Below are 27,101 nucleotides of genomic sequence, written 5' to 3' on the forward strand. Positions count from 1 at the left end.
AAATAACAGTAAAAGAAAAAATGACAAAGAGATGTGCTGAGACCGAAATATATAATGAATCCTTCCTAAATCTGACATCAAATAACGACCATGGTGAATAATAAAAATGTTCAATCCACTTAGTTTTAGACATGACATTAAAATAAAATGAATCATAGCACATCACATTCTAACTGTATTGCTTGACATGCTCACAGCTCACAAAGGAGCACTAGGGACTGCTTGCTCCAGGGCTAGCACAGCTAACATCTCCTCTGAGATTCCAACAAGCACATTTACAGCTTTCCCCCCCCCAGCCAACACTTCCCCCTTTCATCCTCTCTGATTATGTACCATGGCTCCGCTGAGCAGCTGGCACATTCAGCTACACCAATATTTTCATGTTGACAATACATCCATGATCCTCACCAAACGGGGCCTGCCCTGGATTACACTACCTGTCTCCTATTACCATACAGCCCAATCTCCAGTGGAATTTGGGACTTGCGTAACATTTTTTTTTTGTGTGATGTCACTTGACCTTAATCTCCTTCCCACACCTCTTGCAGTGGTGTCCGCATGGTGGATGTTCTAATCCTTTCAGTTGGATGGGGTCCCTTGGCTGGGTCTGGTGTTTGAGCGCCTTGTTCACGCTGCTCTACTCTGGGGCTCGTGTTTCCTGCCTCCCACACATGCACGCTTGCCAAGCGCCGTCTTAATCCCACATCAAACAGCCACGAGAAGTTCACACGACCGCACAGCAAATGGGTTCTGTTTTAATATGGACCTCTGCTCCAAGACAAATGATGATAACTGGGAGACTTTGCCCTCCTTCCTTTTTTGCCCTGGAACTTTTTAGTCTTTTTTTCCTTCTCTGGAGTTAATGCCCACTGGATTCAAAGCAAAAAGCATCTTTTCATCCAGAGTATCACCCTCACAAACTGCCCATACACAGGGGGATACAGTCACACACACACACACACACACACACACACACACACACACACACACACACACACACACACACACACACACACACACACACACACACACGCACACACACACACACACACACAAACAAAACCACACAGATGCTTCAGTGCACACACCTGCTGCGAGGAACAGGCAGATCTGCGGGAGATCCCCTTTCCACAATCACCTTTCCACAATCTGCCAGCTCACCCCAGAAAAGCTCTCGAAATGTCTGCCAAAGGCCCTCTAACCCAAAAACGCCCATCACAGGTAACCTTTTGGGGACTAACGCTTGTTCGCCTCGTCTGCTGGTGACGAGGAGGAGGCCGTAAAACATACGCGGCGCACGCTCCCTAAGGGGGAATCTCTGGCACCTGGGAGCGTCTAATCTCCTGCCTCTCGTCGTCTCGCAGCCTCCTGGCCGGTAGCATATGTTTTTCAACGGCGCTAACGGAACGGCACTCTGGAGAGTAAACACATTTGCTTCCGTGTGTCGTGCTGCCGGCTGCAGCCACGACGTCGGAGCAATTTAAAAACATGAGGCGATGCCATGATTCTGCTATCACACACAGGAGCTTGGTTCAGACATGCATGCAGCACAGAGTGGGGTATGGACTTAATGAATTAAGTGTGCATTAGTGTGTGTGTGTGTGAGTGTGTGTGCCTGTGCCTGTGTGTGTGTGTATGAGAGAGAAAGAGAGATAATGTGTTTACATCCCGTATGTAAACTGGGTTCTGGCACGTGTGAGTCAGAGACAGAGATGAAGCGTGTTTGTGTGGCAGCGTGTGTGTTTGTGTGTGGGTGTTTGTGTGGCAGCGTGTGTGTTTGTGTGTGGGTGTTTGTGTGGGTATGACAGGAGTGGAAGTGAAGGTATGAAGGAGGGTGCATATATTTGTGTATTTGAGGACACAGGACCTCGCAGGTCTGGTCTCTATGTGATAACTGGAGGTGTCGTTTTCCGGTCACATCCCTCTCCCCCAGCCCTGGCTAAGTCCGGCGCTGTCCCCCTGCACGGCCGTCTGCCACAAAACACTGACAGTCACCTCACGCCTGGCGCTCGCCTCACCTTGCAGCAGTGAGGTTGCTGTGGTTACGGTCTCCGGGATGCCGTCGTTGCTGTAAATGGACTGCTGGAACTCCGGGACGCAGTCATTCTCATCGGTGATGATGACCCGGACCTTCAACAAAACAAGGGAAGAAAAAAAAAGAAGGAGATAAGGGCAGGAACAATGTGGCTGAAGAAGAGAAAGAATAAAAGATGGAGAAGGCAGACTGAGAAAAGTTCAGCCCCTAACGAAACAAAACAACAACAGAAAAACGAGAAAAAAAGAAAATAGGTGAAGAGAGGTTGAGGGGAGGGGGGGGGGGAGATGAACTCAGGAGAATTGAGGTTGGAATAAACAGAGAGGAGAGAGGAGAGGGTATTGGATCAAGGCAGAGGTGTATTGTGGGTATGTGGCTCAGGCGTAAACACATTTCTGAATGCCTTTGATTATCGACGGGGGGTGAAAGAGTGCGAGAGGAGGAGTGCGAGAGGAGGAGAGCGAGGGATTTGCCAGCTAGTAATCGTCCCTGGTGTTTATCACAGGGAGGAAAGCAGCTTTCGCTAGATTGCCCTTTTACTGCCAAGCGCACCAAACACTGGAGAAGAGGCTGCTGCTGCCTCTCTGCTGGATTCTACCGAGGCCACAGCAGAGGAGAGACGAGAGGAGGAGGAGCGGAGCAGAGGAGGAGAGGAGAAGAGGAGCAGAGAGGAGGAGGAGCGGAGCAGAGGAACAGAGGATGAGAGGAGCAGAGGAGGAGCAGAGCAGAGGAGGAGGAGCGGAGCAGAGAAGGAGAGGAGGAGGAGTGGAGCAGAGGAGGAGAGGAGCAGAGGAGGAGGAGCGGAGCAGAGGAGGAGAGGAGGAGGAGTGGAGCAGAGGAGGAGAGGAGCAGAGGAGGAGGAGCGGAGCAGAGGAGGAGGAGAGGAGAGGAGCAGAGGATGAGAGGAGAAGAGGATGAGCTGAGAGGAGCAGAGGAGGAGAGGAGCATAGGATGAGCGGAGCAGAGGATGAGAGGAGTAGAGGAGGAGAGGAGCAGAGGATGAGAGGAGCAGAGGATGAGAGGAGCAGAGGATGAGCGGAGAGGAGCAGAGGAGGAGAGGAGCAGAGGATGAGAGGAGCAGAGGATGAGCGGAGAGGAGCAGAGGAGGAGCGGAGGAGGAGCGGAGAGGAGCAGAGGATGAGCGGAGCAGAGGAGAGGAGGAGAGGAGGAGAGGAGAGGAGCAGAGGAAGAACTGAGCTCTCCTCTATGACATGCCCTCTAACTCAAAGACCTTTGCTCTCCGTCTATCTGTCTCTGTTGTCTCTTGTCTTTTGTCTTTTGTCTTTTGTCTTTTCTCTCTCTCTCTCTCTCCCTCTCCCTCTCCCTCTCCCTCTCTCTCCAGTCTGACTCCAGTTATCAAGTATTCCAACATTCAGTCATCCAGGTATATTAATGGGAAACTGTAGGGTAATGGGCTCGCCAAGGTGACCTGATTTTCCATCCAATAAGAGGGAGAGTTAATCATGGAGACAAGAATGACAGGAAGACACCGCTCTCCTCCCGATTCAAATGAGAACTTACAACATTTGCATAAAAATACCATATGAACCTTTATCACACTGCTTCACTTGACTTCTATCAGCTAAAGCAAATCGGTCTCAACAGTCGACACACTTTCAAATTGCGGTTATTAACTTGCAATTCTTCAGGAGGAGACACAATGTGATTTTTCCACATGGGCGCCTAAAAATATCCCAGCCTTCTGGAGCAATACTGGCATGATTTTAAAGGTGCTAATGAAACAAGAATTAAACAATGGTGAGAACTCTCATTAAAAAAAAACAATAATAAAACGTGTTACCTAGACTGAAGTGTCATCTGCCTTTAGTTTTCCAAAGCGTTTGCAGCACACTTGAATATAAGACTCTAAATGCTCTTTAGCTTATATAGGGTCAAGAGTTCTGAATATTTGATCCTACCTCACCCAGCATGTGGGAAGGATGTTTTGAAAGCTTTAGAGCAAAAAATAAATAAATGTAAACACAGAGCTCCTTGTTTGTCCTCTGGGGCCGCATCGAGGCGTGTGTGTGTGTGTGTGTGTGTGTGTGTGTGTGTGTGTGTGTGTGTGTGTGTGTGTGTGTGTATGCGTGTTGGCAGGGCGCTGATGGAGAGCTAGACTCAGGATGTGATGTGAGAGCCAGTCGTCTCTGATCAACTTCAGGCGCCGGGGATGCCACCGCCATCGGTGAGGGTAACCCTGAGTGCACCCCAAACACAACCCACAGGTTTGTCAAGGGAAGGAGACAACAACTTCCTGCCCATGTCCGGAACACGGCAGAAGCATTGGGCTGACACACACATAACACGAGGCGAAAGAGAAAGGGGCTCCCAGTGTGTGCTCCTCTGTTGGCCAAAGGTTATAAATGCAATATTCATGGAGCACCGAGAGCTGCGAGCAGCCAGAGGTCAGGGCGCCGAGGGCGGTGGAGGGAGGCCGGGGTGCGGGTCGCCTTGCCAGCATCTGCCTCCCATCCCTCGTCTGCCCCGGGGCGGTGAACTCTCAGCCCTCCGCTGACTTAAGCTCACAGGATTAGACAGATCTTAGGAGCTGCTGCCAGTTCTCGCTCGCCTCCTGTTTGTTCTAAACAACACCTCCCCCCACTCCCTCTCCCTCCCTCGCACCCTCGCCCCCCACCCCCCTGCACCTCCTCCCCCTCTTGACTTCCTAACTATGGCAGAGTTTGTGGCACAGTGTTGCTTCCTGACGTCTGGCCCTCACCCTCCCACCATGGCCCGGGGGCCAGGCAGAGCCCATGGATCAGTGAGCAGAGAGTCCCACTGTGGTGGGGGAGAATCTTGGTCCTGCAGGGCCCGCGTCTTGTCTTGGCACATGGCATGGATGCCACTGCCTGCCTCTCGCTTGACTTTGATCTGCATTTTACCCCCCCCCCCCTCCACCCCCCCCCCCCTCCCCTCCCCGCACCCCACTCCACAAACAGCCCTCACCGCCCCCCACCGCCTTCTGATCTCCCCCTGGCCACAGGGCACACATGGCACAGGCTTACCACCTCCAGCATTCATGCATCATTATCACGCCCCCACCATCACTGGCAAATGAATGTCTCAGTGATGCAGAATTTCTCTTCATAGATGCCATCGAACGCCACCCAAGAGGGCTTTCCTCTCCTCTCCTCTCCTCTCCTCTCCTCTCCTCTCCTCTCCTCTCCTCTCCTCTCCTCTCTTCTCCTCTCCTCTCCTCTCCTCTCCTCTCCTCTCCTCTCCTCTCTTCTCCTCTCCTCTCTTCTCCTCTCTTCTCCTCTCTTCTCTCCTTTCCTCTCTTCTCCTCTATTCTCTTCTCCTCTCCTCTCCTCTCCTCTCCTCTCCTCTCCTCTCCTCTCCTCTCCTCTCCTCTCCTCTCCTCTCCTCTCCTCTCCTCCCCTCTCCTCCCCTCTCCTCTCCTCTCTTCTCCTCTCTTCTCGTCTAAGAGGCCTCTGTGATGTGTCCCATGGTGAAGGAAGAAGCTGCCCCGTCCCTCCAGGGAGTTTCGGCAGAAGTTTGTCGCCGTGCCAACTGATAAGCAGACCCAGGCGGTCCTGTCAATCACTCCTCTCTGTTTCTTCTCAAATTCTCTGATTTTTCTTTTTTGAGGCATCACACTTAAGTGAGCTCAATATTCAGAGGCTGATGCTGATGCTGACGCTGACTGACGGCTGGCATGCACTGCGCCCGCACTCAAGTCCCCCTCAAATACACACACACACAGACACACACACACACACCCTCACACATACACACCCACACACACACACACACACACACAATGCCTTGCCACAGGGTTGGCACATGGCAGTGACCCACCTCGGCGGCGCTGCTCAGGCTGTTCTGGGTCTCGCTGGCCCTGACTAGCAGCAGGTAGCGGTGCTGGTCGCTCTCGTAGTCGATGCTGCGGGTCAGGCTGATCTCGCCCGTCTCCTGGTGGACGGCAAACAGGCTGCTGGGATTGATGACCAGGCTGTAGCTGATGGGCTGCTTCTGGAAGGAGAGCGCCGGGGTGACCAGGAAACTGAGAAAAAGAAAAGAAAAGAAAAGAAAAGAAAAGAGAAAGCTCGTGAATCAGTTACCAATACGTCTTCATTGAGAGTTTGCAATGACTACAGTAATGAGATTAGGATTTTAGAAAGTAATTTGTAGAACGTTGTGCTAGATCTATACAGCCAGAGGGAACCACACAACCCTCCTGATGGCTGAACGACCACGGAGCGGTCATGCTCATCCTGACTTATCTATATCTCACAGTCCTGCAGGCACACACTCTACTCAGTGTATCAGTGGATCCGCTTGATCAGTCTCTGTCAGTGTGGCCCTGTGGGGCCCTGCAGAGCCAGCCAAACCAGCCTGTCTTCATTAGATCAGCCCCTCAGCGAGGGAGGGAGAGTAGGGAGCGGAGGGAGTGGAGGGAGCAGGGGGAGTGGGGCGGGGGGGGGGGGGGTCCCTGGGAACGGCCTCAGTCCCCCCCCCCCCTGCAAACCCCCAAAGCAATAGGAGGAACTGGACGCTTGTGACTGCAGGGAGCGAGGGGGCCCAATCAAATGTGTGGGGAGATGCTGATGCTGGGACATGATGCTGGAGTCCCAGTAAGCTTGTTAAAGCAATTACATCCACACCCGCCAGAGAGCCAGAGAAGGAGGAGGTGGGGGAGGAGGTGGGGGGTAGACAGAGTGAGTGAGTCAGGGAGAGATCAGAGGGTGGTTACTGGGAGAGAGTAACATAGAGACAGTCTACGCGGTGGGGGGAACGGTGGGGGGAAAATGTCAACACCTTGTGCAAATCACTGCGATTGCAAATACAAGCTGGTCTATCATTAAATAGGCTTAACTTTTTAAAACAGTAAGAAAGAAGACCAGACAGAAATCAGCAGATAATGTCAGAGAGAGAGAGAGAGAGAGATTGGGTGAGAGAGAGAGAGAAATGTCAGCGGTGGAAACCCACAGGCAAATGGCACGGCTGTCATCCTGCCACAGGCAGAGATGGTGCGCTCAGTGAACGCTGCCACAGGTGAAGAAGCCCATCTTAACCTGCAGCCATTTTGCGCTGCTAATAAAGAGTCAACAATGGTGTCCCTCCTTCAAAATGTGCAGTCATTTGTTCAATGAATGCTGACACGCCTAGCAGGAGTTAAATTCTCAGAGGCAACAGGGGCCATGTTATCTTCTGACCTTACCAATTACTATTTAAATCACAAAGGTGCCAAGGTTTTCCGTTTTATGCTGACACCTCAGGTGAAGTTAGAAGAAAAAACGCTTAGCAAAGGACAGAGTGTCTCCGCAGCTCCTGGATGCAATCGGCCTGAACATGGCGGTGTTAAATGGCATGGCAACTAGACACAATCAACAGAGATAGAGAGAGAGAGAGAGAAAGAGTGAACGAGGACCTGGTGAGTGTCAAGCGTCTCATCTACAACCTTGTCGTGTGAGGCATATTTAAAACACACATAGCTCTGTGTGCACACACACAAATGGCTCCTCGTCTAATGAGTTGGGCTTGTAATCCCAAGGCTCTAAATTAATGCTTCGGTGAACTGCAGTGCTAGAGGATTGGGGCAGGTGTGTGTGTGTGTGTGTCTGTGTGAGTGTGTGTCTGTGTGTGTGTGTGGGTGTGTGTGTGTGTGTGTGTGTGTGTGTGTGTCTGTGTGTGTGTGTGTGTGTGTGTGTGTGTGTGTGTGTGTGTGTGTGTGTGTATGCATACGCATGATACCTGTGTGAAAGGAGCTTGACAACCCATGCTGAAATTGAATTAATTGGGTGTGACGAGAGGTGTGTGTGTGTGTGTTTGCCAGGGCATTTATAGTTAATATACATGTGTGTACATGTGTGTATATGACGTGGAAGTGTGTGTGTGTGCATATGTGTATGTCCTGAATGCACCTGTGGATGCGTGACAGTGTACACGTGTCAAAGGCCCTAAATCCCCAGAGCTCAGCGATAGGAATCAGCCCTGTGATGAGGACAGCCATGAAAGCCAGCCATCATACAGAGAACAGGTTATGGAGCCTCTGGCCATGACACTATTTATATGCCGTGCCGCTGTGTGTAAGCATCTTAGTATATTTGTGTCCATTTACAGTAAGTGCATGCCCAGGTTGTTTGTGTGTGTGTGTGTGTGTGTGTGTGTGTGTGTGTGTGTGTGTGTGTGTGTGTGTGTGTGTGTGTGCGTTTGTGTGTGTGTGTGAGTGTGTGTGTGAGTGTGTGCGTGTGTGTGAGTGTGTGTGTGAGTGTGTGTGTGTGTGTGTGTGTGTGTGTGTGTGCGTGTGTGTGTGCGTGTGTGTGTGTGTGTGAGTGTGTTTGAGTGTGTGTGTGAGTGTGTGTGTGTGAGTGTGTGTGTGCGTGTGTGCGTGTGTGTGAGTGTGTGTGTGTGTGTGTGTGTGTGAGTGTGTGTGTGTGTGTGTGTGTGTGTGTGTGTGAGTGAGTGTGTGTGTGCGTGCGTGTGAGTGTGCATGTGAGTGTGTGTGTGTGTGTGTGTGTGTGTGTGTGTGTGTGTGTGTGAGTGTGTGTGTGTGTGTGTGTGCGTGTGTGTGTGTGTGTGAGTGTGTGTGTGAGTGTGTGTGTGAGTGTGTGTGTGAGTGTGTGAGTGTGTTGGTGCGTTTGTGTGTGTGTGTACTCACGCCTGGCCCTCGGGTGTGTTCTCAGGGATAGAGATGGTGTAGGAGGTGTTGGTGAACTGCGGAGCCCGGACCCCGGCCACCACGGACAGCACGACGGGGCCGCTGCGGCTGGCCTGCCTGTCGGCCGCCACCACCGTCAGCAGGTACTCGCGCTCGCGCTGCAGGGGCAGCCCCGTGGTACGCACGTGCCCACTCTTGCGGTCCACCTCGAAGCGCCCGTCCCCTCCTGCCACGCAGAGGGAAGAAGATAAATAGACCATCCGTCTCTCTCTGTCACGTATATACACTCACACGCAACTGGATAGATATACACACGCATGCCTGCGCACACACACACACACACATTGTGTTCATATCACTGCTTCTCAGAGGGAGAAGGGCACTAATGCCGACACACAGAGACACACACTAACAACTAAAAGTGGTTAGCAAGAAACCACAGACAAATATATTTATGTATGTACACACACACACACACACACACACATACACACCATGGGTTAGCTAACTATGAAGACGCAGTGACGGTTACACACACAGCAACACACAAACAAGTGTAAATCACATTCATCCAATCAGAGGATTATTCAAGGAGCTGCCATGCCTAGCTGCCGTGATGCTCATGCAGTGAAGTGTGACAGGCTGATATCGATAGGGTGTCATGGATGGAGGATCTCTCACACAGGGAAAGACAATGCCCTGATTATTGCCATTCTGTGCTAGGCTTGTGTTCATTACTCAGATAACATTTAAATGTCTGACAATGGAACAGTTTGACAGGAGAAACTGCACTACTTCTTGCACATGAGTACACTGAAATGTCACAGCAGTGACATAATTAAAGCACACATAGCGAAGGGTCGTGATGTGAAGTGAAAAGGACGAAAAAATATCAAGACTCATAACAGTAAGTTCTCCATTGCGGGTTATAATGAGTGTACGCTGTCTGAAACGCTGTGCTCTTATGCGGATGACCTGGATGGGGGGGAGGGGGGGGGGGGGGGTCTTGGTGCATACCGTCTGACAGGATGTACTCCACCTCCCCGTTGCTCCCCTCGTCTCCGTCCCGAGCGTGGAGCTTGTAGACCAGGGTGCCGGTGGGAGCGTCAGGCGAGACCACCGCCAGGTAGGGGTAAGGGACCATGGTCCACCCGGGGGCGTTGTCGTTCACGTCCATGACCGTGAGCTCTATCCGCACCAGGTACCGCTCAGGGCCTGTGAGGAGGGAGAGAGAGAGAGAGAGAGAGAGAGAGAGAGTGAGAGAGAGAGAGAGAGAGAGAGTGAGAGAATGAGAGAGTGAGTGAGAGAGTGGTTTCCCCCACATAAACTACCAATTCGGAACATGGTTGTTATACTTTCAGGGTGTTATTACGTTGGAACTTTGTACAGCTAGAATTCCTAATGCTAACCTTTGAACAATAGAGATGTGGGAGCGAAGAGCACTGAAACCCAGACTTGAGCTCTGCTCTGCCCAGAGACATACACACACACACACACACACACACACACACACACACAATAGAGATGTGGGAGCAAAGCGCAACCCAGACTTGAGATCTGCTCTGCCCAGAGACATACACACACACACACACACACACACACACACACACACACACACACACACACACACACACACAATAGAGACGTCGGAGAGAAATGCAATGAAACCCAGACTTGAGCTCTGCTATGCCCAGAACCCTGCAGGCCATGAAGGGAACAAATGCAGCTCCTCAGCAGAAATAAATGACTGAGAACATATGGTGAATATGCCAACAGCAACTCCTCTGACACACACACACACACACACACACACACACACACACACACAGACACACACACACACACACACACACACATACACACACAGGCCCACGGCACACGCTAAGACAAAATGTATTGTGGGAAGACAGCACTTATTCAAGGTTGTGCTTGTCATGGGACGTTTCACATCGCATTACTTAATTATCCCAGCATGTCAAACCCGGATCGAACAAATCAATGACGACGCAAACACGTCTGGCAAACGCAACCAGTGCAATCGTCAAATCAAAGAGAAAGGAGAGCAGGGGCGCCCGCCCGCCGCTCACAGGGGCACTTACACACACACACACACCCCCCCACCCCCCCACCCCCCCACAACCTCTCAGGTGCCATCGCTGGCTGTCACTCACGTCTATTCTCCCCGCGTCCCTCTCGTGTCACCCGCACTTTTCTCACTCCCCTCTTTCTCTCTTCTCCACTCTTCTTCTTACATCGCGCCTTCTTTCAAACTCCGCACTCCTCTCCTATCCCCCTCTCCCATCCCCCATCCCCCTCTCCCCCTCTCCCCCTCTCCCCCTCTCCCCGCCGGCTGGTATAAATAGCGGGCCGTCTGTCAGTCGAGGGAGTCGGTGTGACAGCATCTTGAGCTCTTTGATTCCCCAGGTGATTGGCCCTTTCATTGCCCCTGACAGCACACCTGCTGCCTCCCCCTCCTGACAGCTGCACGCGGAGTAAGGAGGAGGAGGAGGAGGAGTATGAACGAGAGATAGAGAGAGAGGAAGAGGAGGAGAGGAGCGATGGAGCCCCGGAGGAGGAGAGGAGCAGAAGGAAGAGGTGACGGGGTGGGAGGAGAAGACGAGCGCCAGGGAGTCGATGTCACTGAGATAGCGGCAGGGGCTTATGGAGTGGTCAGGCCGAGGAGGAGGGAGGTGAACAAAGGTGGTGAGACAGGACTGCTGTGTGTGTGTGTGTGTGTGTGTGTGTGTGTGTGTGTGTGTGTGTGTGTGTGTGTGTGTGTGTGTGTGTGTCACAATTGTGCATTTCTCATCTCTCTCTATCCTACTGTGACACACACACAAACACACACACACACACATAGTCTCAACATAGACATAGACACCGCATATCAGCTGCACAAAAGGAGCTATCACTAAATCACCAAGCACTCTCTCTGAATGTAGAACCCTTGGGCTAGACAGAGAAAAGCCAAGATTAGAGAAAGTAACACACACACACACACACACACACACACACACCTCCCTGACAGGGCACTATATTCTGTCATTAGAGCAATGAGGCGACTACACATCACACACACATCCGACCCCAGCCATCACAGTCACTGAGAACTGAGGCCGAGCGGCGGAGACTTGGCAGGTTACAGGAGGCTGAGCATATGGCCACGGCAGAACAGGAGAGCCAGTCGCAGCTTCTCTCCACAGCTGAGTAGCACTTAACAAAAAAAACACACTGGCAGTGTTGGCAGAACAAAACAACTGCCTGTTGAGCGAGCGTTCTCTATTTTTGCCCCGTGATATCCATACTCCATGACAATGAGAGGAAGTAATGGCCTCCCTCGGGCTAAGTGGGAGCAGGTCAAAGCCCAACTGGCGTCCAATGTGTGGCAACGTGCCTTAGCCGGGGGCGTGCACCGCGCTGGGCTACAGACTGAGAGCAACACGATAGAAGCGCGTCCGCTATTCAAAGCCAGTCCGCCGAGCCGCTGACACTCTATGATGAATGCGTTTTCTGCCACAGTTTTTGTAAAGGTTGGTGCGCTGGGACTTATTGCAGATCTGTAAATTGCTCAGGCAATTATTGCAAAATGGAGTTTTTTTCCGGCAACTCACACCTGTTAGAGAAGTGGTGCGCCGAACACACTGTTCAATGGAGGGAGAACAGAGAGAAACAAAGGGGAGGGGGCGGCGGGGTGAAGGAGAGAGAGAGAGAGGAGGGGGAGAATAATTTGCAGTGAGGATGAAAGAAAAAGAAAATAGTAATAAGAATGTAATAAGAAAAACGAGCAGAGAGAAATGACAGAGGATTAAGACCAGCCCTGTGCCAAAAACAAATGTCCCCTGAGGTTGTTATAGAAACAACATATGAGAACACACATTCAGACAGGCCATGGGGGGGTGGACCAACTGACGAGCAACAGCATAAATCAATGGCATTAAAAGTGTACTGGGACATGAAAGAATTCAAAATAGAAAACACATCAAAACACCAGCAAGAGCACAAAAAAATAATGAAGACTGAGCGGCCATTTCAGAACACTGGACACTGAGAGATGAGGAGGGAGCCCGGGAGCAATAGCTGAAGGTCAAAACAGCCTGAGCAAAGTTATTCTGTTTTTTCCATTTCGGCTTTGAGAGCTGTAGGCCGCAAGGTGAAGCACGAAAAGTGCTTTAGAAAATGAATCCCGTTCCACTCACTGGCATCTACACAATCTTTAGCTTATAAAAAAGAACGAGTCGTGGTTAGTTACCAAAAAAAAGTTCGTCGCTGATTTTCCAGTCGATTGTCTATATGGCTTTGTTTTATGCAGAACTAGAGACTTCAGAGCGTAATAAGATTTTTGTCGGGAGCCGTGCCACGGTTCGACACGTGATCATGCTACACCAATGAGAAGGCTGCTTTTTGACAACAGAATGGAAAAATGGCGGCTCCCGTGCGGTTAGAAACATCGTTAAAGATAGAGGAAAACACTTGAACATCCTCAAAATTGGGCTAAATTAATTCTAATTAGTGCTGTATACAAAGCCGCGTCCAAGAAGAACAATGAGGCAAATATACGATAATGTTATTTTTATGTTAAGTCATTTAGATCAAGTTTGACATGCATGGGCATACACATTACTGACGATCTTACATGGACTGTGAACACCCAGCACACCGAAGAAATCAAGGCAAAGACTGTACTTCCTACGTCAGCTAAGGTGATCTTAACTATGAGAAATCATAGGCTTAGATGATACACAAACAATTCCATGCAACATTGTAAGAAGTCATTACAGAAATACAATAATCATCCCAACTTTAGAAATCCAGCGAGGGGGTTGACTTTTCCTCATTGATCTGGAACACTCACACCTAATTGTAAGCCCTGTCAGACCCTCGTTTGTAATTGTGATTAACATTAAATAAGGGTTAAATACATTATATCAGTAAGACACAGCACAAAATACAGTTGTAATAAGGATAAGTGCAACGGCCCAGTGGTTGAGAAACACTACACTAGGACATCAAGTCTGAAATGCCATCAGCGGTTGCACAGTGAAGAAAAGCCATGTTTGCTTGAATTCTGAAGTGTGAAGTTTGCCCTTCTCAAATGCATATATGTTGATACTCATGCCAATGTGGAAAAACTTCTAAACAAGCTGGGTCTTTAAAACGTCACCTGATAGTACATGGCAGGGAAGGTCCACATAAATGTGCCTGACCTTTTATATGTTTACAATATGTAAAGGCATTTTCACTGGCATTTTCATATGCAAAAACATACTATGTGGGAAAACATTTACAAGGTCTTCAACTCTGTTTGTGTGTGTGTGTGTGTGTGGAAGAGAAGACTGGAGAGAAGCCTCGTGAAGGTGCCCAGTGTGTGCACACTCACACTCACACACATGCACATCCTCATATAGGCTGTAAGGTGAACCCTGTTTCCGTTTCAACCCGCTACACTGTCTGGCATCTACAGATGTGGCAGTCATTGCTGTAAGTGTGCAGACAGATTTGCCATGCACTTTATATGTTTTCACAGGGACTGGCAACAGGACATGTATCATTGACATTACCAAGGTGTCATCAGCTCTTGGAACCAGTGTGTTTTCAGCCTTCATCGGAATTCAAACATTTTCTGGGTGTGACTCCACAAGTGCCTTTAATGGCAAAGGAGAAAAAAAAGACATTTTCTGTTGCATGTGAGAAAGATGAGTACCTAAAGGCTTTTAAAAGTTTAGGTACTAACTTAAACTTGGAGCAGTCAACATTCGCATTTCTTTGCCAGTATGTATGCCATATGATCAGTCGGCTGCTGATAATGTAAATAAAGCTAGGTTCAAGGCTTTCTGTATGACATCATCAGCCTTGCCAGAATTATCCATTCCCCCTACCACTGATGCCCTCCATCAGCACTGCAAAAGGGCAAACTACCAGGCTGCAATAATGAGGTCCTGTCTCAAACAGTGTTTTGCATTTGATACACTGTGGCTGCAAAGGTGCCTGTGAGACAGACAGATGTTTTTCTGCAGGATTGTGTTGCATAGTTGACCTATGTCGTTGCTGTAGGAACTGGAAGATAACTGTCCTTACACTGACACTAACAGTGAGGACTGAGTGTCCCTAATCTGTTATTTCTTATTCAGTTTTGTACAGTTTTATATTTCATGTTTCATAAAGAGTGTTTTTATGGTTCATTAGTGTTGTTTTCATTTGTGGAAGAATGAATGAATGAATGAACAAACAGATGGTCATTGGTATTTACAATTACTGCCTTTTATTGATACATGGAGGTTTATTTGTCACATACATAAAAATACTACTGTTTTTTTCTGTGCGAGTGTGAAGAAAGAAAGATCAATAAATATTTTTCATAAATAGCAAGAGGGAGTTTAAAGAGCAGTGTGTGAAAAAAGGTGTAATTGATGTTTTATAGTCATTGTGTGTGTTCAGGATAAGGAATGCTTGAGGAAAGAAGCTCCTCCTCAGTCTCTCTGTTCTGGTCTTGTAGCAGCAGAGACGTTTGCCTGACCTCAGTGTTTTGAAAAGTCCATGGTCAGGATGTTAGGAATCCTTTACAATACCTTGGGCGCTGGTAGGTAGGTCTTTTCTTGTAGGTCTCCTGCAGAATATGGAGAGATGCTCTGATGATTCGGTGCTGCAGTCACAGGCTGTACAGTTCCCATACCAAGTGATGCTGTCAGGACACACAGCTGATGGTGCTGAACTTCCTCAGCTGATGTAGGAAGTACAGTCTTTGCCTTGATTTCTTCGGTGGGTGTTCACAGTCCATGTAAGATCCACAGTAATGGGTAGGCCTATTCCCATGTATGTTAAACTTGATGTAAATGACTTAACATAAAAATAACATTATCGTATATTTGCCTCATTGTTATTCTTGGACGCGGCTATCTATACAGCACTAATTAGAATTAATTTAGCCCACTTTTGAGGATGTTCGGATGTTTTCCTCTATCTTTAACGATGTTTCTAACCACACGGGAGCCGCCATTTTTCCATTCTGTTGACAAATGCAGCCTTCTCATTGGTGTAGCATGATCACGTGTCGAACCGTGGCACGGCTCCCGACAAAAATCTTATTACGCTCTGAAGTCTCTAGTTCTGCATAAAACAAAGCCATATAGACAATCGACTGGAAAATCAGCGACGAACTTTTTTTTGGTAACTAACCACGACTCGTTCTTTTTTATAAGCTAAAGATTGTGTAGATGCCAGTGAGTGGAACGGGCTGAAACGAAAACCGTGTTCACCTTACGGCCTACTGGATGGGATGCTGGATTAATTGGCTTGATGTTCATAAAAGCTGAGAGAAAGAGAGAAAACACCAGCGCAATGGGCATGCTACGTTCATGGGAAAAACACCTCCCATGAATCTCCATTTATGAGAGACACACGGACCGCTGCTAATGTCTCTGAGAAACAATCTTGGGTGAAACACCATCTACACTCCAATGGTGGGGTTTGCAGCTTAGTTTTGGTTCTGAAAATACCTATTGGCCTTATAAAGAGCTAATTCTGAACGCAACATTCTCTTGCAGTCTATATATATCTTGGTTGTTCGCATTGTGAAATGTAAAGGATTTCATCGAAACACCTGATAAAAGAATTACGGTAAGTAGAATGCAGAGCAATGTTGAGGAACAGGTTTTTGACATTTTAGATTTTATGATGGTCCTGAAGCATTTAGTTTTATTATTTGTTTTTTGTCTTCCATATTAATACCCTGCTGTATTTGCTCATAAAATACAAGTCAGTAAAGTCAGTGCCACGTGAGTGAGCCACCTGGTTTTATTTATGTCCACCAAATATGCCAGCTTGATTTTTAGCATTTTTAGCTAACTACTACAAGTTTCCTGAAAGACCCACCTGTCTCTCAGACTGACCGAACCTCTTTTTTATGAAGCCACTCGCATAAGTAAGCCTGGGCTCAACTTAGGAAGGACCACGGCTGTGTGTCCTCGGACACACACACACACACACACACACACACACAAACACACACTGAGTCACAGCAGGTTCTGAAGCCACAGCCTCCCCACCCACCCAAAACCCTTTGACGGTGCGTGCGTACACTTTTCTTGTTATAAATAAATTAGCCTCCCTCTGTCACCTGGCCCTTTTTCTCTTGCCGACTCGATCGTTAGACAGCTACCGGGCTAGCATGCCCTACTCTAATTAGCACCTCGATCTCTCTTCCCTCTCTCAGTTGATTTCTGCTGACAGAGGGAAAGAAAGATGCAATTTATGCCCATTCACATGGGAAGCGTTTCTTTTTTTCTTCTTTTCTTTTTTTCCCCTTCCCATTCTCTCCTCTCTACGCTAACTACCGGGCCTTTGTCTCTAGAGCCAGGGGAATGGGGCAATCACAACAAGAGTGGAGAAAGAGGGAGAGGAAACGCACAAGCAAATGGGGCAGAACAAGAAAGGCCAGATTGAGAGAGAGGGAAAGTGGAAGAGGAGGAGAGAGCAAGAGAGAGGGAGAGAGAGTGAGAGAGAGCGAAAGCTAAGAGCATTTGCAGCTAATTAAATATTCTCTCAGAGGATTACAAAGGACTATTTGGCCCTCTCTGGAAATTGTGACTTTGGTAATCTTGTTATAAGGGGAAGGTACTGACTTTTTCACATTTCACATCAAACCACCAATTAAGGGAAGGGCAAAGGAAGTTCCAGCTGCGAGTCTCCAGCACAAATTGCAAATGATACATGGCCTAATGTACTGGCAGTTCATTATTTATTTCCCCACTTCTTTATTTACTATCTGTATCCCAAAAAGACCAGTCACATCAAGAGCCCATGAGTAAGCGCCCCTCTGTGTCTGCAGAGATTCCAAAAATTCCATTTCTATTTGACATGGCAGTTAGGGGGTAATTTCTGTGACGGACCGAATTCTACCAGCCTGGCAAGGCCAAGAACTCATATCTGAGCAGAGTGTACAGAGCTCTCCACTCACCCCGCCATCCAGACATCTCACGCCTTCGGTGACACAACCACTCTCTCTTTTCCTAACTAACCTAAATAATTCCCCTCCCACACACACACACACACACACACACACACATGCACAAACAGCAGGGCTGGCTACCTGCAAAGACATCTACAAACAGAAGTCACATGATTGGCAATGATTGCGTGTGCATCCAGGTTTAAATCTTAAGTAGAGGGGTTGTGAGGTAAGAGTCACCCGGCTCTGTGTTTGGGTTTGACCTTACCTAATGCTTTCCCGTGAAAGCCTGACACTGTCAGGGGCTTCATCTGACTTGGGCTACCTTTAAGCCTGGTCACGGCACATTGGGGTTGGCCTGAGACTACCTAGTGGGATTAGTGGACAATGAAGAGCAAAGGTCAGAAAGGGAAGCTAAGTAAAGGTATAGAGTGGAGCTCCTGCCTCAATGTCTGCCATGTCACCATCAAACAAGCCTCTAGGTCAATGCACAAAGTACTCTTCCTCTGGCCATCTAACTTGCTTTGCCTTTACACACAGTATACGTACAACACACACTCTTTCTTCAGATGTCAAACCCGCTAGGTTTCTCTTTTGTAGTGGGCTCCAATGCTATAGCATATTTTTTCCGAATTGTACAATTTTGCTCCTCGCTGTGCATAGTCTGTGGGACATGATCACAGCTATTGGCAAACAAAGCAACACTAAAACTGAAAAGCTCTGATGAGCTTGGCCAGTTCTCGTAAGCAATTAGATAGTGAACATGTCTTCCAAAATCTGGCTTATCCTCGACGCTTTAGAGTTTACCAATTCTTCAGCCAAATCTTGTAGACTTCTCTATGCAAACAGTGTCTGAGAACATTTCACATTCATTTCATTTCACAGATGAAGACACAATTTAGTAGGTTTTTTTTTTTTTTAAAACTCCATAAATCTTTCAAAATGCCTGTGGTCCACTGTCCAGCCTCGTCGCTTGTTTTCCTCTGAGGAAGCTCAATCAACAGTCTCTGCTCTGTGCAGTTGCCCCAGCCTTGGCTTTGCAAACTAAGAGCACAAAGCTACAAGCTACAAAGCAGCACTTTCTGAGGCAGATGGGATAGAGGAAGATCTTTAGAGGATTCTGAAAATTAATTCCCTGGTCTAATGAAAGAATAAGCGAGCTTTGAAAAGAACTGAGAAAGGAGAGAGAGAGAGCGAGAGAAAGAGAGAGAGAGAGAGAGAGAGAGAGAGCAACATCTCTAGCCCCCGTCTTTGAAGGGCTTTGAAACACTTTGGACTCCACTGCTGGAGGAATCTTTACAGTCATTTCCCCAGCCTCCACAAGACAGAAAGAAAGATGCTTGGATGAGAAAGGGAAAAAGAAAACGTGGCGTGTTGTTTGTATTCTTACTAATTTCTTGATCCTCAGCCAAACTTTCATTCTGATTAGATAAAATGAGCTCTAAGTGTTTCTTATCTCATCTCGCCTCGTTGTCACCATTAAAATGAGGAGTTAGAAGCATCATGCTTGATACATAACAAGCGATTTCCTAACTGTGAGAGCTAAATTAATCGATAGAAGGTAAGAACTCTATGACTATAGGCTTTTTTTCAGCAAAATGAGAATAAGAACGCATTATCTTAAAGCAAGCTGTTTAGGTCACATATTCAAAGGCTCTGCACTGTAATATGCCAATAAAGAGACCTCCTCTATTCAATGTTCTTCAAGCAGAGGTGGTCACTTAATTGGGCCCTCAAGCAAGAGCAGTGTGGCTTTTGCACGGCTGCTGATTGCAGTGCTGAAAGAAAGCCCGGCTGCCTCATTGTGTGATCCGTTTCTACTGAGAGACTCCGACTCACCACACACAAGTTTCAGCCCTGGGGATGGAGATGACGGGATGAGGCAGTCTAGGGGCAACTGGGTGGGCAGCACGTGACCGGCGGCTCACATGGCCTCTCTCTCTCTCTCTCTCTCTCTCTCTCTCTCTCTCTCTCTCTCTCTACCTCTCTCTCTCTCTCTCTCTCTCTCTCTACCTCTCTCTCTCTCTCTCTCTCTCTCTCTCTCTCTCTACCTCTCTCTCTCTCTCTCTCTCTCTCCCTCTCTCTCCCTCTCTCTCTCTCTCTCTCTCTCTCTCTCCCTCTCTCCCTCCCTCTCCCTCTCTCTCTCTCTCTCTCTCTCTCTCTCTCTCTCTCTCTTTCTCCCTCTCTCTCCCTCTCTCTCTCTCTCTCTCTCTCTCTCTCTCTCTACCTCTCTCCCTCCCTCTCCCTCTCTCTCTCTCTCTCTCTCTCTCTCTCTCCCTCTCTCTCCCTCTCTCCCTCCCACCACCCTCCAAATTAAACCAACCCCTCCCTCCTGCAGAACCCTAATCTCATCCTCTTTATTGATGGCCGAGGCCCCCCCCCCCCCTGTCTTTATCGTGTACACCACCCAGACTGTTGCCACCCACCCACCCCACCACTCCCCCTCTAAATATTAAAGCCCAGCAGTACAAAAATCTGCCTCCTCAAGGCCTCCGTGCTTAATCTGCCAACTTGTGCTGAATGCTAACACTGGACCATCCACGCCTATGCACTGCAGACCGCAGGACTCAGCCCTTTTATCAGAGGGGGGCATCAGCCCAAATGCTATCAGTCCCACAGAGACAAAGAGAGTAGCTAGTGATCAAAGCACTGCTCATCCGACTGGAAGCCTCAAATCCATTAGAGGCATGCAGGACATAAACCCTGATGCATGTAAAGGCCAAATGAAGCATTGATCTATGGTAGTACAAAAGATGCCAAAGCAAGTTAAAAGATGTCTTTCTTTCACACACACACACACACACAGTCTCAAACTCAGACAGCTTGCCTGTAAAGTGCCACAGACTGATGTATATTGTTCACTAAGCTGCCAAAACCATGGGGATCCATCAGCTCCACTCTCACTTGATGTCTGTACTGTCAATCACAGTAGTGTAATGTGAGCAGACGTCTGGAACTGAAATACTAGGGATCGACAGGCAATGGCACCTACTTAATAGACTAGTTGGTTGTGCGGAACTTTTCCTACTGAACAAAGCCAGTATACAACATTGCACCATGCATGAACAAGTACAAAATGAACCTGATGTCACATAACCAATCTGCTCTGTACTGCAACTCAGTGGGTGAGGTACATTCCCCTCTGCTATTGTACAAATAACCAGTTACTGCTGAAAGTATTAAAGATTGAAATGCAATTAAGAAAATGTTCTGACTTGTAAGTAAAGACAACTTCTTTTTATTAGATATCTATGGGAAAGATTGTCCTCCAACACCTATGGGTGTTTACACCTGGGAGTTTATTTTGACAGGTTCGCACTGAGAAGGGGGGGGGGGGGGGGGGGCACATTAGCATTATCCATCATTCAACAGTTTTTTGCACTCGGAGCGTTATTTTATGACTGACAGACGTTACAATCTCCTTGCTTTACACATTTTTGAATGAAAGCTGTCTTTGTTTGCCTGAGTCGATTGTTTCTTCTAGCCAACGAAGGCTGAACACTGGCACTTTGTATTGAGCTTGGCATGGGACACAGATTCACTCCTTTTGTGTGTGTAACAGCTCTATCATGTGCACAGTTTCTGCACCACATAAAGAACTAAAAAGACAGTATTTTATCAACTGATGCAACATTGTAGTATTGTGTTTGACATGGCTACTGGCACCCTGTGCTGACTCTTCCACAGATACCGACCGTAATACACATGCAACAAACGCCTTGTCCCAGATCAAGGCAATATTTGGAAATTTGATTTTTTTTTTAGACATTTCAGACATTTGGAAATATATGTGAAATGTTCGTGAACAAAATATAATCAACACCCCTCCCTGTTCTAGATGGATCTTTGGTCTACTGTGTCCTTGGTCTTATTGATACATATTCATATAACTAAAATAGCATAGAAAAGTCAAGGAGTGTATACCTTAATGGTCTGAGTCTAACAGTTCAACTAATTACTCTCTTTTGGCAAGGTTAACTCTTCTAGTTGAGCTGCTGCTATAGCCACTAATTCCACATCAGCGTGGAAAACCTGGCTGCTGACTATGCCTGCCAATAAACTAAATATGTCCCGACATTCACATCCTACCAACCATGGAATAAAGAATAAAGAGTGTTCAAATAATCAGCTACAGTAACAAAGCAAGCTATTTTCATATCAAATGAAATCAATATCAGTAAAATCAGTAAGTGCCGCGTCGTCTTTGATTTAATACTGCACTATGATCACATTCACCAGCAGACCAATCACGACAGAACAGAGTCATCGGCGTGTCCCATGCCTGCCCATTCATGCCAATTCATGAAGGCCATTTGTCAAAATAGCATGTGGTAATTATACCATTGTCAAACTGAGGTGGATGGGTGATTATTATTCGATTAGTCTGTCGGTGTTTACAGGTGCAGGGCCCGCAAATTAGGAGTGAATTACTTGTACATTTGTTTGTGGCTTCTTATTTAAGACGGATCAGGATGCTGAAAACAGAGGGGGGAAAAAAAATCTGGTTTCCAGCAGCGGGAGAGATTGCTTCGAGCGGCTCTTGAAAAAACAGCATTTTTTTCCCTTCTTCTTCTTCTTCTTCTTCAGTGTGCATCACTTTCTCTGCTCAAACACAATGCCAATAAACAGTGCTGTGTGAAAGCTCTTAACAGGATTATTAACAGGATTAATAATGCACAGGGGCTAGCGCAGGAGGGAAGGATTAGTGATGTCGCTTTGAAGTCAAAGTGAGAAGGGAAGGAAAAAAATGGCACTTTTTATGCCGATTTTTCTCTTCTGCTCACGCACGCTCGCGTTTTGTCTCTCGAACCAAATGCACACGCAATCCAAAGGCAAGAGGAAAGGAGAAGTGGGAGAGAGGGGAGATCGTCTATTTTAACCTTCGTCTCCTGAAGATGTGGTGAAAAAGTGGGTTTTTGTCTTTAGGTTACTTTGTAATTGTGAGGCACTAGAGATTTGGTTACTCTGTTTCATATCTATTCATTTGCCATTTTGATCCATGTCTCCCTGCCAATAGCCTGAAAATAATCTGTATGGAGTCTACGCTGAAAGCTTTATCATGTGCGCTATCTAAAGCCTCCCCCAAACAGTCAACTATTTAAAAAGCAATCTGTTCCCTGCCAAATTGCTACATTTATACACCCCTTGCATATTTAAGCGCAACGTAGGTGGTAGAGAGCCAAAAGAGAGAGCAAGGGGAAAAAAACATTCTTCTGTTAAATGCAAGCCTTTTCCAGTATTCCCGTAACACTAATTATTTTATGATTCGAACAAAGCACGTTCTCATTAGCTTGATGTGGGAACCTTAATCAGCGTGGAGGTAGACGACGATAAGCAAAGGCATCCGAGAGCTCTGCTATCGTAATTACAATCCGCTGTGAAAATCGCTGGCCTTGCGATGGCACCTTTTTCACGCACAAAAGGCAGAGAAGGGGGGGGGGAAAGAAAGAAAGAGAGAAAGGGAGGGGAGGCGGGAGAGAGGCGTGTCATCAAGGTTTAGGCTAATTCGGGACAGCCGAGGAAGCAGGCGCTGACTCCCCAGTCGTCCCGGCTGAAGCGTCACATCACAGCCACATCTCACCGTCAGCACCACAGTCTCCATGGGACAGTGGAAGCGAAGGCACTGTTGATTCAAGCCACAACTGTTTACTGACGTGGAGACTGCAGGTGAGAATACAGCTGAGAAACACTGGGTCAGGCTGGGCCGCCAGCGATGATCAGGCTCAGGTTGAGGTGCACAGCTGGGGCATTTGGGGTGTGAAATATTTATGAGCGCCACCCGGGAGGAGAAGACTGGCCCTGGGTTGGGTCTCAGGTGATGCTAGGAGATTCATGGGAGTGTTGAGGGAAAAATGTGCTGAGATTTGAGTTTATGATTTTGTTTAGATCAGCAGAGGAGAGGATAGAGAGGCATCTGCAAGGGAGGCACAGAGTTATATTCAGTAGGGGGTACTGTATGTGTGTGTGTGTGTGTGTGTGTGTGTGTGTGTGTGTGTGTGTGTGTGTGTGTGTGTGTGTGTGTGTGTGTGTGTGTGTGTGTGTGTGTGTGTGTGTGTGTGTGTGTGTGTGTGTGTGTGTGTGTGTGTGTGTGTGTGTGTGTGTGTGTGCGTGCGTGCGTGCGTGCTACCTTCTAGCCGAGGCCATGTTTTCAACACATCTGACAGCCAACAGACACACAGGGGCATACAATGCTGTACCCACCAATAAATAAACAAACACTGAAACACACATCCACAAACAAACAACAACCATATCAATATCACACACATTAACAATACAATAAAAAAGGTCAATGTGCAATTACACCCTGCTGCTCTGTCACATGCAGACAGACAAACACACACACACACACATACACACACACACACACTGGGATGCTCCCTCAGTTGCAGTTACATGATATTACATGTGGATTGCATTAGACTTTGTTTAAAAGGCAGCCTCTCATCTCTATACAAATCGCTTGGCGCTGGCTTTTAAAGCATCCCCTCTGCTCTACGGCGCCTGCACGTAGCTCGGCTCCCGTGTACAACACAGACTACATTTGTCTGAATTATCCATTTATGAGGCATGAGGCAGGTTAGATTAAGCACCTGTTTCCGAGCCCCCAATCGGCCTACTAATTCATGCTTGGCCTGACCCTTAACAAGCCCCCTGCTTAGTAGGAAACATTTACCCCCCCCCCCCCCCCCTCCCAGACCCCCCACCCCTGGGAGCTCAGGATACCGTCTGCAGCATGTCCACCTGCTTCATCCTGAGCCGCAGACCAATCCCCCTCACACACACACACACACACACACACACACACACACACACACACACACACACTGTCCTCCTTTACTGGCCCGCCGTCAGCTAATCCTCTTGTTGAACCACAATAAAAAAGCAGGTAAGTGGCTTGCGGAGGGTTAGATTTCCTCTTCGCCGCTGTTTGCAGAGAGAGAGAGCGAGAGAGAGAGAGAGCGAATGGCAGTGCCAGTGTGGCACACCTTAGAGAGATAGACAGGGGCCGATTCGCTCTGCCACCACCGCTGTCCTACATGGCAGGGGATTTACTCCTTAGATTACACGCCGTCTCTTTCGAAAGCTCGTGTTCGAGTCGACAGAATCAGACCCGGCCTCTCCATCCACGGCGCTTTCGTACGAGCGCCCAACGTAGCACGCGCTCAGTACATTAACCTGCACTGTTTCCAGCTCAGAGGCTATACACCGTCTTAAATGATCATTTATCATCAAATCAGCTTTTAATGTTGTGAGCAATGTCTGTACAAAGCTCTTTGCTGCTTGCGCGCTCTTTCAAGTTTCATTTTGAAACCAGAGCGAGATCTCCACTAGTGCAGAAAATAACCGGATACATTTCTATAGCCACTTCGTTTTGTTCATCTTGGAGATGCAACCTTTGCTCAGCCAGCACTTTGTTTGTCTGCAGTCTCCGAAGTAAGACCCAGACTGAATTCATCAAGCTCAATGCTGTGTCTTCACCTCCTGCCCTGTGGACGAATCAACCTCAAAATTCCAAGCATACTGCACAATGCACAAACAACAACAACAACAACAACACCAACACAACGCTGCTAGATAACAACATTGAAGGCCGCTCGGAGAAAGGGAACATGCTCTCATTCACCAGCCATAGACCCTTGAGGGGGCCTTTTTCCACCCTCCTCAAGAGGGCCGCCTGTAGAGGAGTCAAGACTGAACCTGACATTCCAGCAATGGAGGCTAAAAGCTGGAGCGGAGGGAGGCCACTGGGGACGACGCTCTGGAGTCAGAATACACAGATGCGAGGACAAAGACACTCGTGCACTTGTGGCAGGAGCAAAGCCACTGGGACCGGGAGCCCGAGCCAGCTGACAACAGCCGACACCGAGAACCAAGAGAACTTGGCAGCCCAGGACCAGAGAGAGAGAGAGATAGAGCGAGAAAGAGAGGGGGGGGGGGGGGAGAGGGAGAGAGAGAGAACAGTATCACAATGCAAGACAAAACCACAGGGACAGCAGAGCACACAGGCAGCTTCCAACTGAAATCCGTGTAGGCTAAAATTCCATTTACATCCACTTACAGCGACAATGCCACTGGGAGCAGGAACCAAAGTCACTCACTATTCAAGATGGCAGGGTACAAGAAGCGCTGTCACCAGCTATACCGAATCACATGCACTCACAGGGGACAGCGTCGGCACAGAGGTGGCACATATGGAGCTCAAACGACTGGCACAGAAACACACAGAAATTACCACTTTTACACTTCTAAAACTATGAAATAACATTCACACATGTCACAGGCTAGACAGAATGAAGCTTTTTTAAATAGTTTTCTTGGCTCTTCTTCTAATTGTTCTAGAAAACTTAATTTTATTTTTAATAAGATCATAATTAATTATAAGATAAATTGAATTCTAATTTCAAATTCTCCACCAGTTGTTTGCAAGGATCCTTTAACCCGACAGGGAATGAATCTTCCAGTGTTATTGAGCTCGGAAAAACCCTGTTGCAATTTTCAGCTTTATTAAGAGCCAAGTATTTATATTAAGGCCTTTTTTTATTACGAGGCTTCGCTGAATAGAATCATAGCAAAGGCCAATGCCGAGAAAGATGAAGCTTTGATTTGGATTCAGGGTCATCATGAAGAGAGTGGTCAATGATCTTTCATTGCTAACGGGATGTTTAATGACGAAGAAAAGGCTGAATCCAGTTCATTCTGTTGCTTTTAAAGCTTTTTTATGCTTTTCTTATATGTTCATATTGACAAAATACATCAGAGCTCGTGTGTATGAAATAAAATATTGGGACACAGCCACAGAGTTTCATGAATGTACAACAGTATATATTTGCACATGAATTATTACTTCAACCAAAGATCAATAACTTTCAGCGGTTGGATTGTACAGGAGTGGAGGCCATTTCAAGGCCAAGGAGTGTGAGTGAGGGGGCATTCTGCCCTTCCCTTTTGATATAGCACCACTTCACCTGCACTCAACCACTTGGACGAACGCTGCTGCGGTGGCCAAGCACTGGCTTCATTAGCATTTCATCATACAATGGCTCATGTTTAAACCACTGTCTTCAACATGGCCTTTCCTTCAACTGTGACTTCACACACGGGGAGAAAAACTAAAAGCACAGCGACTGCAGCGTCTCGAACCCTGACCCCCTACTGAAAGTTATCGCGGCTGCTCCGAAACGTCATCATAGCCCTTGGGTTGATACCTCCAGCTCTCAGTGTCTCGGTTAACCCTGCTATAATCCCTGACATTCCCTTTGAAACATGGCGGGCCATAGGAGGCACTTCAGCATTTAGTTCCCTTTGAACTGCCGAAGATGAGGCAGGAGCCTCGGGAGGTGCTTCGCTTCTCCGTTTGACGGAGGGGCGGACGATGGAGGAGGATGGGGAGGAACAGCTCTCTCTGGGAAGCAGTTGGCGTCCCTGAGTGTGTGCAACCCACACACACACAGACACACACACACACACACACACACACACACACGTACACACCCCCACTGAAATCAACTAATTGCACG

The 27,101-nt window shown here is 47.8% G+C and overlaps 1 protein-coding gene across 1 annotated transcript in view; it reads right to left on the reverse strand.

Annotated features, from left to right (window-relative positions):
• The window catches only part of LOC308369604 (neural-cadherin), a gene marked incomplete at both ends in the record, with an annotated part of 162,694 nt that overhangs the window by 103,771 nt on the left and 31,822 nt on the right, over positions 1-27,101 (reverse strand). Inside the window, 4 exons of the mRNA XM_080844100.1 lie at positions 2,019-2,130; positions 5,834-6,038; positions 8,637-8,862; positions 9,654-9,851. Coding sequence (XP_080700226.1) covers positions 2,019-2,130; positions 5,834-6,038; positions 8,637-8,862; positions 9,654-9,851 — 741 coding nt within the window. The remainder of the gene's footprint in view (positions 1-2,018; positions 2,131-5,833; positions 6,039-8,636; positions 8,863-9,653; positions 9,852-27,101) is intronic.

The sequence above is a fragment of the Sprattus sprattus genome (genome assembly GCF_963457725.1).
Source record: "Sprattus sprattus genome assembly, chromosome: 8".
NCBI classification, from domain to species: Eukaryota; Metazoa; Chordata; class Actinopteri; order Clupeiformes; family Clupeidae; genus Sprattus; species Sprattus sprattus.